A 14,310-nucleotide genomic window follows, 5' to 3' on the forward strand; every position below is an offset into this window, starting at 1 on the left:
GCGAGGACGCAGCCACACAGGCGCAGTGGATTTGCGACTTTAAAGCATTCTTTTAAGTGCTAGATGTCACAAAACATACATGAAACACTTAAAGGGAACCAGAGATGAACGTTTCATACAAAATAAACATATCAGTCAATAGCTTGTAAAGAATAAATGCTCTACCTGATAGTTTCGCCGCTCTGGTGTGCCTTTTTGAGTGTTTTTTATCCATTATTGCTCCAGGAAAAATCCAATATGGCCGTCGGCTCATATCCCTTCTGCTTCCGGGTTATGAGTTGTTCTGGATGTGCTGTCTAGGCTCTATGAAACTATAGACAAGCAGGGTTGCAGACTTTCATCTGTGTGCTTTCAACTTATTCTGGTATGCTGTGCAGCTGCCTGTGGTGTCTCTCATAGGAATGAAACTGCACAGTGCACACAGATCACACAACAACCACACTTGTCTGTTGTTTCAGAGCTTCTTTCTCAGCAGGAGCAGCCCCTCCCATGTCATCAGAGCTCGGAGTATGCAAAACAGGAAAGCTGAGCCAGTAGGGGGCAGGCTTGGGCTTGAAAAGACTTCACAGAAGACTGACTCAGCTATAATGATTCCAGGTCCAACCTAGACTGAAGGCTCAGTCGGGGATTGCTATCAGAGCTGATAACGGGCAAATTAAGCAGAGAAGAATAAAACAGAGAGCAGGGTAGGTGTTTACTGTCATGTTCCCACTGATAAATGTAGTAAAATACATGAGGGTGCTTCGTCTCTGGTTCTCTTTAAGCGTTATGAAAAGTTATTTTTAGCATGTACTGTACGTTCTTTTAAAATCCAATAATATGCTTTCAAGAGAATAAGTAAAACATGTAGTTTATTCAAAAAATACAAAGAAGTCAAAAATGATTTGATATCAAGCACACTATGTTCAACACTGCTACAGATCCCTGTTGTTTCACAACACTATGCCTGCTTCATCAGGGGTATAGCAACATGATATTTGAAATGGTTTGCCATATTTATTTTGCATTTCCAAATAAAGTACATGGTTTTACTTACTTGTAAACCAACTCTTCTGCCACAGAACACAGAGATGACAAAAACTTCACAAAAATATACTCTGCTGAAAAAGCCAATCCTTCGATTTCCCTCTGCTGCCTGGAAGGTAACGAAATACAGTGATCTGATCACCATATGTCACATCTGTACAGAGGCAAGTCATCCAGCAGGAATCAGGACTTGATCCCTCAGGTGACAGTGCAGGGCTGATTCTGTACAGACACATCGCTAGCCTCCATGAGGTTGATTCACTAAGCTGTGCTGCTACAGTGACAATCAGGCTATTGGGGTAATCGAAGTGCAGGAATATCGTACTTTCAAGCTACTGGACCTGCCGGGCTCTGGGCAGGTTCAGTGGATCGCTCGTTATATATAACGAAGCGTTCTTTAAAGTATTTGAGCCAAGTGTAATTTAACTAGGCACTCTATGGCTGCATAGCGTGCGCCGGGATTTATAACACTCTGCTGTCATTAAGCTGCGCTGCTCTAGCATAGTGAATCAACAATTGTTAGCTAATAATGATGGCCGAAAACTTACTGCACCCACTTCCGGGTCGCAGAGGTCTAAACATAATGGGCAGGTGCTGCCTGGTGGCATTCGTTCTCCAACATGAGCACGCGGCCGGGAGCGCTCTGCGCATTCGCATAGTGTGCGTGGCTACAGGTGCATGATCAAGGATGCGTGCCGCCAGCTAGCGCATGTGCATTACGTCAAGACCTCGTGACCAGATATGGTCCAGATGCACGGACTGGTCAAAAGTGAACAGTTTGTACCATCTCTGTTAGCTAACTGATGGGCAGGGGGAAGGGCTGACGAAGCAGTGCATAAGGAGCATCACGCAGCAGAGTGAGTTGGAAGAACAATGCTCTAGGCCAGCGCTCGCTCTAGTTGATGCGCCGAGGCATTGTGTCCCCTGTACTCACGCTAGAATCTTGGCAGAGGCGGTTGTTAGTGGCTGCCTTGTCCGAGTTTTATCTATCCTGTGTACAGGGCTTTAGAGTTTAGGTAAAGCCACTGCCTACCTGCCTGTTCCTGCATACTACTCCGGTAAACCCCGTCAGCTCAGATCATGTGACCAGACACTGTAACGTTGACTTTCTGGCATGGATGAATTTGTGGTTCCCTCAGCATAGGTGAGCATATTCTGATTCTGTTATCATCCATATATCTACTGTGGCAATAGGTTCAGATTAGATGGGGCCCTTAAAACAGGTCCTCTTTAAACTTAACATGACACTTAAAAGTTACAAAGTTGGGGGGGGGGGGTGCAATACATTTGAATAAATGGGCGGTCTGTGAAAACTGATGTTTATTGTAAACTGAATCTAAAATATGGACAGTTTACTGTAAAAATCTTGGCATTACGGTTTCTATGAGAATGTATCAAGTTCCTCCCAGCATAAATGGATTATTGATGGAAACATTTCAATGTTTAAACCCAAAGCACAAGAAGCACAATTATATTTTATCAGACAAGTTTCCTCAAAATTATATTCCATAAGTTAGATTTGTTTTTATTCAGTCTATAAATGGAAAAAAAAAAAAACAACAATAAATGGCACTTCCAAAAAATTAAAATCAATACACCTTGTAAAAAGAAAGGCATCAGCAATAATACATTTTTTTCAAGTGTACAAAGTTTTAGAATCCTATTTGCAATTGCAATGAAATCAAACACTAAACCAGAACTGTCAAAATGTCCCTTTTAGTACATTACGTTTTCTTTGCAGTCATCTAATACCAGTCGAACAGATCCCAAAATAAGGGAAAAAAAGAGGACTAATAACAAATCATAGTTCTACATGTATACAAGGGAATGACTGGGTTAACAAAAATTAACCAATGCGTTGAACAAGTCCGTAGGTTTTGATGCTTATACAAAGCATGGAATCCTTTAAAAGATGCAAACAGCTGCAAAAGTTTTCATGAACTCAACACTGTGAAAGTCAAGTATCATCTTGGTAAGAACCTTCTAGAGGAGATTCTTGCAGATTTGATCTGCAGGCGAGTCTTAGTCCTCAATAACAATTGGTTCGTCGTTGACTGGGTGGCGCATGGGTAGTCCCACCTGAGATTGGCAGATTACTATGTTTCTGTAAGGCCGACGGGCGGCTCGCTTGGTTTCAGAGGATGAAAGCATCTTGCGGACCTTTCTAAATAAAAAAAAAAGGCGGACATGTTAGTACACATTTTTATAATTCTTGTATTTAGGCATTTGTTACATACATGCGACAGCAAACTGAGACAATAGAAATGGTTAAAGTGGGCAATTTGTATACATGTTAAAGCCAGATCCCGAAGTGGCCAGAGTGGCCAATGTGAGAAGTGGCCAAGCTCTTCAGCAAATACGCAGAATAACTGTCAGTCATGGGATTTTGGCTGGCCAGGAAGCGCCCTGAACAAAGCTGGCCAACCAAGTCCTGAAAATAGGAGGAAATCAGTAAGTTCAGGTGTGGCAGTGTCTGCAATGCCTCAGGTTTCTCAACCTGCATTGGTGTCCTCTCACCCCTCCACGCTGCCTTACCCGTCCCAATTCCACTCCTCGTATCCTCTAAGGCCCTTCCAGCAGCGCGTCTGTGTGTAGCCTCTCCAGCTTCTTATTGCAGCCCAGTGTTGCCGGTATTCATTGCCTAAGAAGCAGAGGAGGCCACACACAGGCACAGGGAGGGGCTGCCCTGTCTATTTTCCTGTCACAGTGAGAGGACACGGAAAGTGGAATCGGGACGAGGAAGGCAGAGTGGAGAGGTGAGAGGACACCGAGGCAGGTTGAGGAGCCTGCCCCGTCTATTTTCCCATGACAGCAGTACGTTACTAAGCCATTTCTAAGCACTTGTAACTTGAAAAGCTCTTGCTAATGTAATGTTATGGGTGTAATCCCACTAGAGGGATGTGATTTTATAAAAATCTCTCAAAGCATTGCATTAGCTAGAGCTTTTGAAATCACTAGCGCTTAGAAAATGGCTGCTAGTGGATTTAAGCCCTAATACACATGATTAGATTTTCTGGCAGATTTACTGCCAGATTGATTATTTTCAACATGTCCGATCTGCAAACATTAGCATAAAATTAGTGAATCTTTTGCATCAACTGATTATTAGTATCTTATTAAGCATGCCTAGAGGTCAGACAATAGAACTTATCTTCACTTGTCTGTGTTCCTTATCCGACATCTGAAACATTTCTTCTCCAGACTCCAATTACAGCAGCCTTTTGCAATGCAACCTCTTTCCATCCTTCCTCACTACAATTATAACCCAGACCCACATGCAAAGACACACAGACATTTCCAAAGTCTTGATCTCCAGTCTCTGCCTGGCTCAAAGTGACCAAAGGTCATTTCCAGTAGGTCACTTTCATAATGCTGTGTTAACTCCGCCCCAGACTCTGTGATCCTTTTTGAGAATTGGAAAGCCCTGACCCCAGCTTTGAGCTGTAACTGAACAAGGGCAATGCAGCCTATAGGCCAATGAGCCAGACTGAGCAGTATTACATTTACCATGCCATCTGCATACATCTCCCAATATGGACTGGGAACAAATAAAACTTCTTTTAAAATGATACATGAGGGAGAAATAAAGGGTGTATACAGCTTTTCATACTTCCAGCCCCAAGAAGTCTCTGTGTTCCTCGCCGCAGCTCCATTGTGCCTCACTGATCAGCTGTATGTTCCATAGCAGACAGCAACCCGACCAGGACAGTTATTTTTGCAAAAACGTGGGTGCTCACACACGCTGCTAATTATTGCACTCCCGTATCTGGGAGTGTTTTGTACAGGCCTACACAGAATGCTCATGGCCACAGGCCTGTGCAGAATGCTCACGGCCACACACCATGCTACTGCGCCTGTGCAGAAAACTCCCAGCTATGCTCTATGCTACTGCGCTCCTGGACATGGGACTGCACAGAACACCCCTGCCCACACTCCATGCTGCTACACAGAACACACCTGGACATGGACCTGTGCAGAACTTAAACTGGCCACATTCTATGCTACTGAGCAGAACACTACTGGCCATGGTCCTGTGCAGAACGACCCTGGCCACACTCCATGCTACTGCGCAGAATACTCCTGGCCATGGAACTGCACAGAAGATTCCTGCCCACGCTCCATGCTACTACGCAGAACACTCCCGGCCACACTCCATGCTGCTGTGGCTGCGCAGTACGCTCCCGACCACCCTCCATGCTACTGTAGCTGTGCAGTACGCTCCCGACCACCCTCCATGCTACTGTAGCTGTGCAGTACGCTCCCGACCACCCTCCATGCTGCTGTAGCTGTGCAGTACGCTCCCGACCACCCTCCATGCTACTGTAGCTGTGCAGTACACTCCCGACCACCCTTCATGTTGCTGTAGCTGTGCAGTACGCTCCCGGCCACACTCCATGCTGCTGTGGCTGTGCAGAACTATCTCAGCCATAGGACTGCACAGAACATTCCTGCCCACGCTCTATGCTAATACGCAAAAAACTCTCGGCCACACTCCATGCTGCTGTGGCTGTGCAGTACACTCCCGGCCACCCTCCATGCTACTGTGGCTGTGCATCACACTCCTGCACACCCTCCATGCTACTGTGGCTGTGCAGTACACTCCAAGCCACCCTCCATGCTACTGTGGCTGTGCATCACACTCCTGCACACCCTCCATGCTACTGTGGCTGTGCATCACACTCCTGCCCACCCTCCATGCTACTGTGGCTGTGCATCACACTCCCGGCCACGCTCCATGCTACTGTGGCTGTGCATCACACTCCTGCACACCCCCATGCTACTGTGGCTGTGCATCAAACTCCTGGCCATGCTCCATGCTACTGTGGCTGTGCAGAACGCTCTGGCAACGCTCCATGCTACTACTGTACATGGTAGTGCGCCTGCGCAGAAAGCTCTCGGGTACAGAGCAGACAGCTGATCAGTAGAGATGGCCCGAACGGTTTCCGGCGAACTTCCGTGGGTCGCGATCGCGGAGAACCGCAAACTTTTCCGGAAGTTCGGTTCGCCCCCATAGTGCATCATGAGGGTCAACTTTGACTCTCTACATCACAGTCAGCAGGTACATTGTAGCCAATTAGGCTACACTCCCTCCTGGAGCCCCCCCCCCCCCCCCCCCTTATAAAAGGCAGGCAACGTCAGGCTTTTCACTCACTCGTGTGCCTGCAGTAATTAGGGAAGGGATAGCTGCTGCACACTCTCAGTCTCTCAGGGAAAGCTTAGTTAGGCTCTTGTAGGCTTGTTATCTTGCTCCTTGCTGATTCTTATTGTTAAAAAAAAAGCACCCCACAACAGCTCTTTTGAGAGCTAATCTTGCTCTTGTGATCTATTTTTTTTTCTGTGTGTCCTACTGACACTTGTGTTGCATAGACAGCCTTGCTAATTCCTACTGTGTGTGCCACTGCCAGGCCCAGCACATTCAGTGACTACTACCTGTGTGTGTGACAGGTGCACATTGTAATACCCACTGCATATACCTACCTGTTGTTCACTGTGCACCCACCCACCTATGTGAGATGAGCGCACGCAGTGTCACTGTGCCTGTTGTAATACCCATCACTGCATATACTTACCTGACAGTCACTGTTGTTCTATCATTGAGCTACCACAGCCCGGCGACCATATTGGCTTGAAAACCGCCACGACCTGCACTCTGGCCATGGTGCACACCAGTCCAGCACGGCCATCACAACATAAACAGCTGTTTGCGGTGCGTTACACAGTGAGTTTGGTGCGTCAGTGTGAAGCAGTACTCTAATTACACTCCCTGATTGAAGTATACACATGCAAGATGTTTTAAAGCACTTTAGGCCTGCAATTTAGCATGCAATGTGATTTCTGCCCTTAAAACGCTGCTTTGCGTCAAATCCAGATTTTTCCCCAGGACTTTTGGCGTCTATCCCACTCATCCATGCCCCCCTCCAGGTGTTAGACCCCTTGAAACATCTTTTCCATCACTTTTGTGGCCAGCATAAATGTTTCTAGTTTTCAAAGTTCGCCTCCCCATTGAAGTCTATTGCGGTTCGCGGAAGTTTACGCGAACCGAACTTTTGCGGAAGTTCGCGAACTCGAACTACTGATCAGTGAAGCACAGCGGAGCTGCGGCGAGGGACACAGAGTCTACTAGCTGTATAAAGTTTCTTTCCCCTCACGTATCCTTTTAAAAGAAATGCCATTTGTTGAGAAAACTTCAAAACTACCAATTCCCCTGACCTTCATCGCACACCTTTTCTCATTCACCCGCAGCACATAACCACAGACTGCCGCTCCCCCCCCCCCCCCCCCAAAAAAAAAAATAAAAAAATAAAAATCAACGAGAATTGAGAATGTCAGCTACTGCTAAAAACCCAAAGTTTGCTGGTAGTTCCAAAAAAATAATGCCACAGATCCTGCGATTATAGCTGAAAAATCAACTCACTGTTGCAAAAAGTCCAAAAAGAGTTCAGCTATAAACAATCACATTTAACCAACAACAACAACAACAAATAACATTTGTAAAGCGCTTTTCTCTCATGGGACTAAAAGCGCATAAGCATGGCTCCGACCATCATGGTACAGAGGAAGAATTTTATAAGTCTGGAAATGCCAGGCTAAACAGGTGGCTTTTCAGTCTGGATTTGAATAGCTCCAGGGATGGAGCTGTCTTTACTGGGTGTGGCAGGGAGTTCCAAAGAGTAGGGGCAGCATGACAGAAGGCTCTATCTCCAGATTTTTTGAGGTGCACTCTGGGAGTGACCAAGTTTATAGAACTTGCTGATCTGAGGTTGTGAGAGGTGTGGTGCAGCTTCAGCAGGTCCTTTATGTATCCAGGGCCTAGATGGTGCAGGGATTTGAATGTCAACAGACCAATCTTGAAGAGTATTCACCATTCTACTGGTAGCCAGTGCAGTGAGCGAAGGATCTGTGTAATGTGACAGTGGCGAGGCTGGTTTGTTAGCAATCTGGCAGCAGCATTCTGCACTAATTGCAGGCAATGCAGGTCCTTTTTGGGAAGGCCAGCATAAAGGGCATTGCAGTAGTCCAGCCGTGATGTGATGAAGGCGTGGACTAGCGTTGGAAGATCCTCTGGGGGAATCAGATGTTTAATCTTTGCAAAAGTTCTTCAGATGAAAGTAGGAAGATTTAACTACAGATGAAATTTGGTTTCTGAAACTCAATTCCCCATCGATTAGTACGCCAAGGCTGCGCACAAGGTTGGAGCTGTTTATGGTTGAATTCCCAATCCTGATTGGTGTTGCTTTAGGATAGAGCTGTTTTGATGGCGAGTGCTGGCTTTGGACAAACAGGACCTCAGTTTTGTCAGCATTCAGTTTCAACCAGTTATCATTCATCCATGCCTGTAGCTCAGCTAAGCAAGAGTTTATTTTTGGAGTAGGGTCTGTACCACCAGGTTTGAAGGACAGGTATAGCTGTGTGTCATCGGCGTAGCAGTGGTACGTCAGGCCATGACGTAGGATAAGTGTACCGAGTTGCAACATGTAGATTGCAAACAGCAGAGGGGATAGGATTTATCCTTGTGGCACTCCGAATTGTAGAGGTGCAGGTTTGGACATTATAGGACCTAGGGATACTCTCTGTGTTCTGTCAGTCAGGAATGATCTGAACCACTGGGGGACCGGTCCACAGATGCCACAGTACTCCTGCAGTCTGTTAAGCAGGATTTCGTGGTCAACTGTATCAAAAGCCGCTGAGAGATCCAACAGGATTAGGATGGAGCATTCCCCTCTGTCCCTTGCCATGAGCAGATCGTTGCAGACTTGGATGAGGGCTGTTTCACAGCTGTGGTGTTTCTTAAAGCCAGTTTGTAGAGGGTCCAGGATGTTGTTTACTAACAGCCTGGTTTCAAGTTGCATGCCATTCAAATGTGTATGATTATTTTCCAAATACTCATTAAAGTGGTATGATCTTCTTTGCTCTAAAAGTTTAACAGCATAAAATCTACTACATTTGGTTGAACAGCGAGGAGAACGCCAGCGCATACCACTAAGGCTGCATTTGAAATGCCCACCAGCTCAGTGTGCAGCACCTAAATAGATTTTCTGCACACTTCGCATTCAATTCAGATGCAAATCATATGCAAATCTGCTACTACTTATCATGCAAACAGGAAACTCAGGAGGAGGGGCTGGGAGCAGCTAACCTGACAGTTACATAGTTACAAAGTTAAGGAAAGGTGGGGGAAAAGCTACGCATCCCTAAACACATGTTGCAATTGAATGGTTAATCGCACAGGCATACACCGCCTCTGCCAGACTGAAAAATGCATGCCCTGCATCCAAGACAAGTGCTAACATTTATTAAACTAGGAGGAACTTTAGCTTCCAATATGGTTTGCATGCAAAGTATATTATACTAGACACTTGCGCCACGGTGAGGCAAACCTCCGGGCAAGTGACCTAACCTAAATTTAAAACCTTGGGAGCAGCTAAGCAAAAAAAATGTGTAACTTACATTTGGTTGAACAGCGAGGAGAACGCCAGCACATACCACTAAGGCTGCATCTGAGATGCCCACCAGCTCAGTGTGCAGCACCTAAATAGATTTTCTGCACACTTCGCATTCAATTCAGATGCAAATCATATGCAAATCTGCTACTACTTATCATGCAAACAGGAAACTCAGGAGGAGGGGATGGGAGCAGCTAACCTGACAGTTACATAGTTACAAAGTTATGGAAAGGTGGGGGGAAAGGCTGCGCATCCCTAAACACATGTTGCAATTGAATGGTTAATCGCACAGGCATACACTTGTCTTGGATGCAGGGCATGCATTTTTCAGTCTGGCAGAGGCGGTGTATGCCTGTGCGATTAACCATTCAATTGCAACATGTGTTTAGGGATGTGCAGCCTTTCCCCCCACCTTTCCTTAACTTCATAAAATCTACTACAACAAAAAAAATGTGGCAGAACAGTGTTCAAACAGTCAAACACAGCACTTTGTTCTTCAATGGAAAACTCCTTGCTTCAGTGGGCAGCTTCTTGCCGCATCCAAAGAGGTGAAGGCATTATTTTTTTAATTATATCATTCTGTGCTGAAAATGGGCTCCCTCTGCTGTAGAAGCTGATAAGTGATCACTAGATAGATCCTAATATATAAATACAGCAGCTATGCAAGAAAATGCAATGGCATGATTTAAAGCAGATAAACTGTACTTTGGGAACTTGTAAACAAACAAATTCCAGCCAGGTCAACATCTGCAAGGATCTTGTATGTTCTCCCCATGTCCGTGTGGGGTTCCTCCGGGCACTCCAGTTCCTCCCACATCCCAAAAACATACAGATAAGTTAATTGACTTCCCCTAAATTGGCCCTAGACTACGATACACTACACGATACATACATAGACATAAGACTATGGTAGGGATTAGATTGTGAGGGACAGTCAAGTGACAAGACAATATATACTCTGTCCAGTGCTGCGTGAGATGTCAGCGCTATATAAATACTAGATAATAATAACTGTATTGGTAATAAAAAGTAGGAAAACACATTTTTATTGAATGTTATTATCCGACTTTATTTGTACTGTTCCACTCTGGTTTATCTTCTGGTGAGAGTGGCAGGTGAATGAGACACAGGTGCGTGGAGAGGTCAGAGAAATTGGTGCATTCATTATGATGTTTGTTATGTGAGGTACAATAAAATATTATTTGTGTTTTTAACAGTGCATAGTGATATTTATATCTATTTTAACTATCCATTAGGTTTGAATGTTTTTGTTTTAATATGCAGCTTAGGGACCAACTTTTGCACCAGCGCCACCTATTGATTGAAGCTACATTTTTGTTCAGGGTGTTTGTTTGCAACTGTATGTAACCAGAGTGCAGTGTGCAGACAGTACTGTTGTTTGAGCTTACTGTCAGTTTTTGACATTTTTCTTGGATCATTGAACCATACAGTACTAAAGGCAGAGGAAGAACAAAACAGCCAGGCAAATAACATCCTTATTACTGTAGGCAATGACAACTTGAATTTTATTCTTATTCCAGGTTTCCAGATTGGGGACAGCGAGGCCCTGGCGCCTTAAGAGCCAGAGCCTTTTTTTTATTTTTTTTTCCTTTGTGATCACTGCGATTGGCTCACTTCATTGGATCCAGAGCTCAGCTGTCGTTAGACGGGCGACTGTGTCCCATGTGATAGAGCCGGTGTAGTAAAATTACGCTACATCAAGCTTAAGCAGCCACAAGTGTGTCATAGATTTTACTACTGGCGTTCCCGAAGTAGTTAATGAGATTCTGAAGTTGAGTAAAAAATAAATTACTGCTGGTAAAACTGTTTATTTACAGCCTTGTCGTTTTACTCATACCACATTAATAATCACTGCTCTAGTGCCCCATTAGGTCCTATATTCTGCTCAACTTCTTGGTATGAAATTCAGCCATATATCCCTTTTTCCCGAATCTCATAATGTCCAACCGCTGCACCAATGCACAAACCAGACAGGCTACCAGTTAAAGCGGATCCGAGATGAAAAACTACTATAACAAGTAACTTGCCTATAAAGTTTAGATAGTTTACACAGCATATCTAGCTGCAAACAGCTTCAAAAGTTTATGATTATTTATTCCTATGATACAATGAGGGCAGCCATGTTCTGTTTGTCTCATTGTCACAGGCTGAGGGCTGTGTGTAAATTCAGTCCCCTCTTCTCCTCCCATCTGCCTCTGAAATCAATGGCTAGTAACCTCCTCCTCCTCCTCCAGCCCAGACTGAGCTCCCATAAGTCCTTGCTACAGTGCCAAGGCACAAAAGGAGCTGTGGGCAAGGCTTGTTTAGTTTATAGGGAATTAGAGTATTAAAACAAAACAAAAAAAAGTATTTGGCTTGAGGAATGCCCTATAAACTATATGAAAGGAACACAATTATGCAATGAGTAAAAGTTTATCTCGGATTCACTTTAAGTCTAAGTATAATTTTCATCCGACTTCAGAAACCTGGGCTCAAGGCCATGTTGCTAAGAAAAGACAATAGGTGCGGTACTAATGCTGCTCAGTTCACATCAATAGACGGTAATCTTTGCTTACCTTGTTTCCTCTGTGGCCATATAAAAGACATCATCAGGGGCGTCAATCCAGTTCATCTGCCTCCTCTTGACTGGAGGCAGGCAGCCTCCTCGGATTAATCTGACCTTTGCAGGGTAGGATTTCCCATTGAGCAGTAAGTTTCGGTTTGGTCCCTTGTAGGTAAAAATAAAAGAAAATACTGTAGAGGTCATGTTGCTAAATGCTTAATATATCATAACATTGCCTAAAGCTCTTCCACACTGTGTCCACAGTAAAGGGACATATATAACCATACATAACTACAAACAGGATTGTTCGTCTCAGAGGTGCATTAAAGGGATCCTGAGCAGTGGCCTAAATTGAAAATATGGACTTACCTGGGTCTTCCTCCAGTCCCCTATAGCCTGCGAGGTCCCTTTTGCTTCCTTCCATAGTCCCGCTGGCAGCTCCAGTAATCTGGCGACTTCAGCTAAAGTCACGAGTGCGCGCCCCTGGCGCGTCACCATGCTGGTCATGGTAAGCATCCTGCACATGTGCGGTTCAGTCTTTAGAGAACCACACATGCGCAGGACGCTTACGGCGACCTGCGTGGGGGTACGCATGTGTGACTTTAAACGAAATCGCCAGATTACCGGAGCCGCCAGCGGGACCACGGAAGGAAGCAAGAGGATGCCGGGGGACCTCGCGACTATGGGGGGCTGGAGGAAGCCCCAGGTAAGTCCAGATTTTCAATTTAGGCCGCTTCTCAGGGTCCCTTTAATGTTTATGTCTGTGCATGGGAATTAAAATCTAAATCAAATCGGTATTTATTGAGTCTACCCTTTGTCTTTTCAACAGCATTCTTTCTTATAGGTACACTTTCACAAGAGCCCTGATCTCAACATCATGTAGAGAAAGAAGGATTAGGGGCAGCCTACATCCATAGAAGATCTGCGGCTAGTTCTTCAAGAGAACTGGAACCATCTACCTACCAAGATCCTTAAAAAACTGTGTGCAAGTCTACCAAAAAGAAGTGTTGCTATTTATAAGGCAAAGGTTATCACACAGCAAATATTAACTTAACTCAGATTAATTTTCTACGTATTCACTTTGCATTGTTAATTGATGGAAAAAAAAACAATTAACAGTTCTATTAGTAAAAGTATTCTCAGTTTACAGTATTTCCTTATAATAAACTACAGTATAAACATTGCATGTGTCAAACACCATGAATGACAGTTGTTTTTGGGGCCACGCAGGGTCCCTTTCTTGTTATATGTATGCATTTATCTGAAGAAGTGGACCCTGCGTGGCCCGGAATCAATTGTCATTCGTGCTGTTTGACACATACATTAATAAATAAAGAACGCTTCAGCTTCTGAAAAGCCAGGTGTGCTAACCACTTTTTGGATTTTTGCTACTACTATGGTTATTGCTTAGTACCCAGGTTATGCACCCAAAACCTACAGTAAGGTGTGCCACTCCATAACACGCCCACTCTATGACTCTAAATTATGCCAAGAAAAGAGACTAGCATCCATGCACACACTGACTGCAGTAGAAACTTGAAAAATGTTCTAACTTTAAATGTTCAACATTTTACCTTTTTAAAGTAAATGCCCCTTTATAAGAACTGATGTTCGTTAGGTACCCTGGAAAACAACATACTCCCTGAATCTACAGATCTGTATGTGTGTAGAAATGCTTTCTACAGTATTTCTACAGTATTTCACTATAGAAAGCATTTGTACATACATACAAATCTGTAAATTCAGGAAGTATGTTGTTTACAAAAGTAACTTAGTTTATATAGTTTTCTTCCTCTCTAAAGATCATAACTTGTTTTGAAAAGTAAAGTTGGCCACTAAGGATGTGATTCTTCGGACAAACGATTCTTCGAAGATGTCCCAGAGCACATAAGATGTACCCACTTGAATACAGAAACTTGGGCTGAAGGCTACACGTGAAATGTTGAAAGCAGAGATGGTCAATGATTGCTAATAATTGATGCAAACACTTTGCTGCATACATATGCATAAAATGAACATAAATTTTGCGACAACTGAAAATTAGTATTTAATTGTGTAGACATGTTGGTTTATTATTAAAGTTATTTATGTCAGACACTGAAGCTTATTCATAAGGCGAAAAGAAGACTTTCAATGCTTTTCTTGCATTGAAGGGCATCCATGGCTATAATAACTGGGTAATTGCAGGAAGAGTTGATCCAGGGATTTATCTGCCACCTAGACTCGGGAAGGAATTTTTCTATTTTAAGGTCGTGGACTTCTCTCATCCCGGTTGGG

The 14,310-nt window shown here is 44.2% G+C and overlaps 1 protein-coding gene across 6 annotated transcripts in view; it reads right to left on the minus strand.

Moving 5' to 3' along the window:
• Positions 1–834: 834 nt before the first annotated feature.
• The window catches only part of MTA1 (metastasis associated 1), a 188,204-nt gene continuing 174,728 nt past the window's right edge, over positions 835–14,310 (minus strand). For 4 of the 6 annotated variants that reach the window (XM_068253333.1, XM_068253331.1, XM_068253332.1 and 1 more), the window contains 2 exons: positions 12,047–12,198; positions 835–3,190 (listed from right to left, as the gene is read on the minus strand). In XM_068253333.1, the coding sequence (XP_068109434.1) occupies positions 3,049–3,190; positions 12,047–12,198 (294 nt within the window). In that variant the 3' untranslated portion in view covers positions 835–3,048. The remainder of the gene's footprint in view (positions 3,191–12,046; positions 12,199–14,310) is intronic. The other 2 variants (XM_068253336.1, XM_068253334.1) reach the window with 1 other exon arrangement.

Source organism: Hyperolius riggenbachi, chromosome 9, assembly GCF_040937935.1.
Source record: "Hyperolius riggenbachi isolate aHypRig1 chromosome 9, aHypRig1.pri, whole genome shotgun sequence".
NCBI lineage: Eukaryota > Metazoa > Chordata > Amphibia > Anura > Hyperoliidae > Hyperolius > Hyperolius riggenbachi.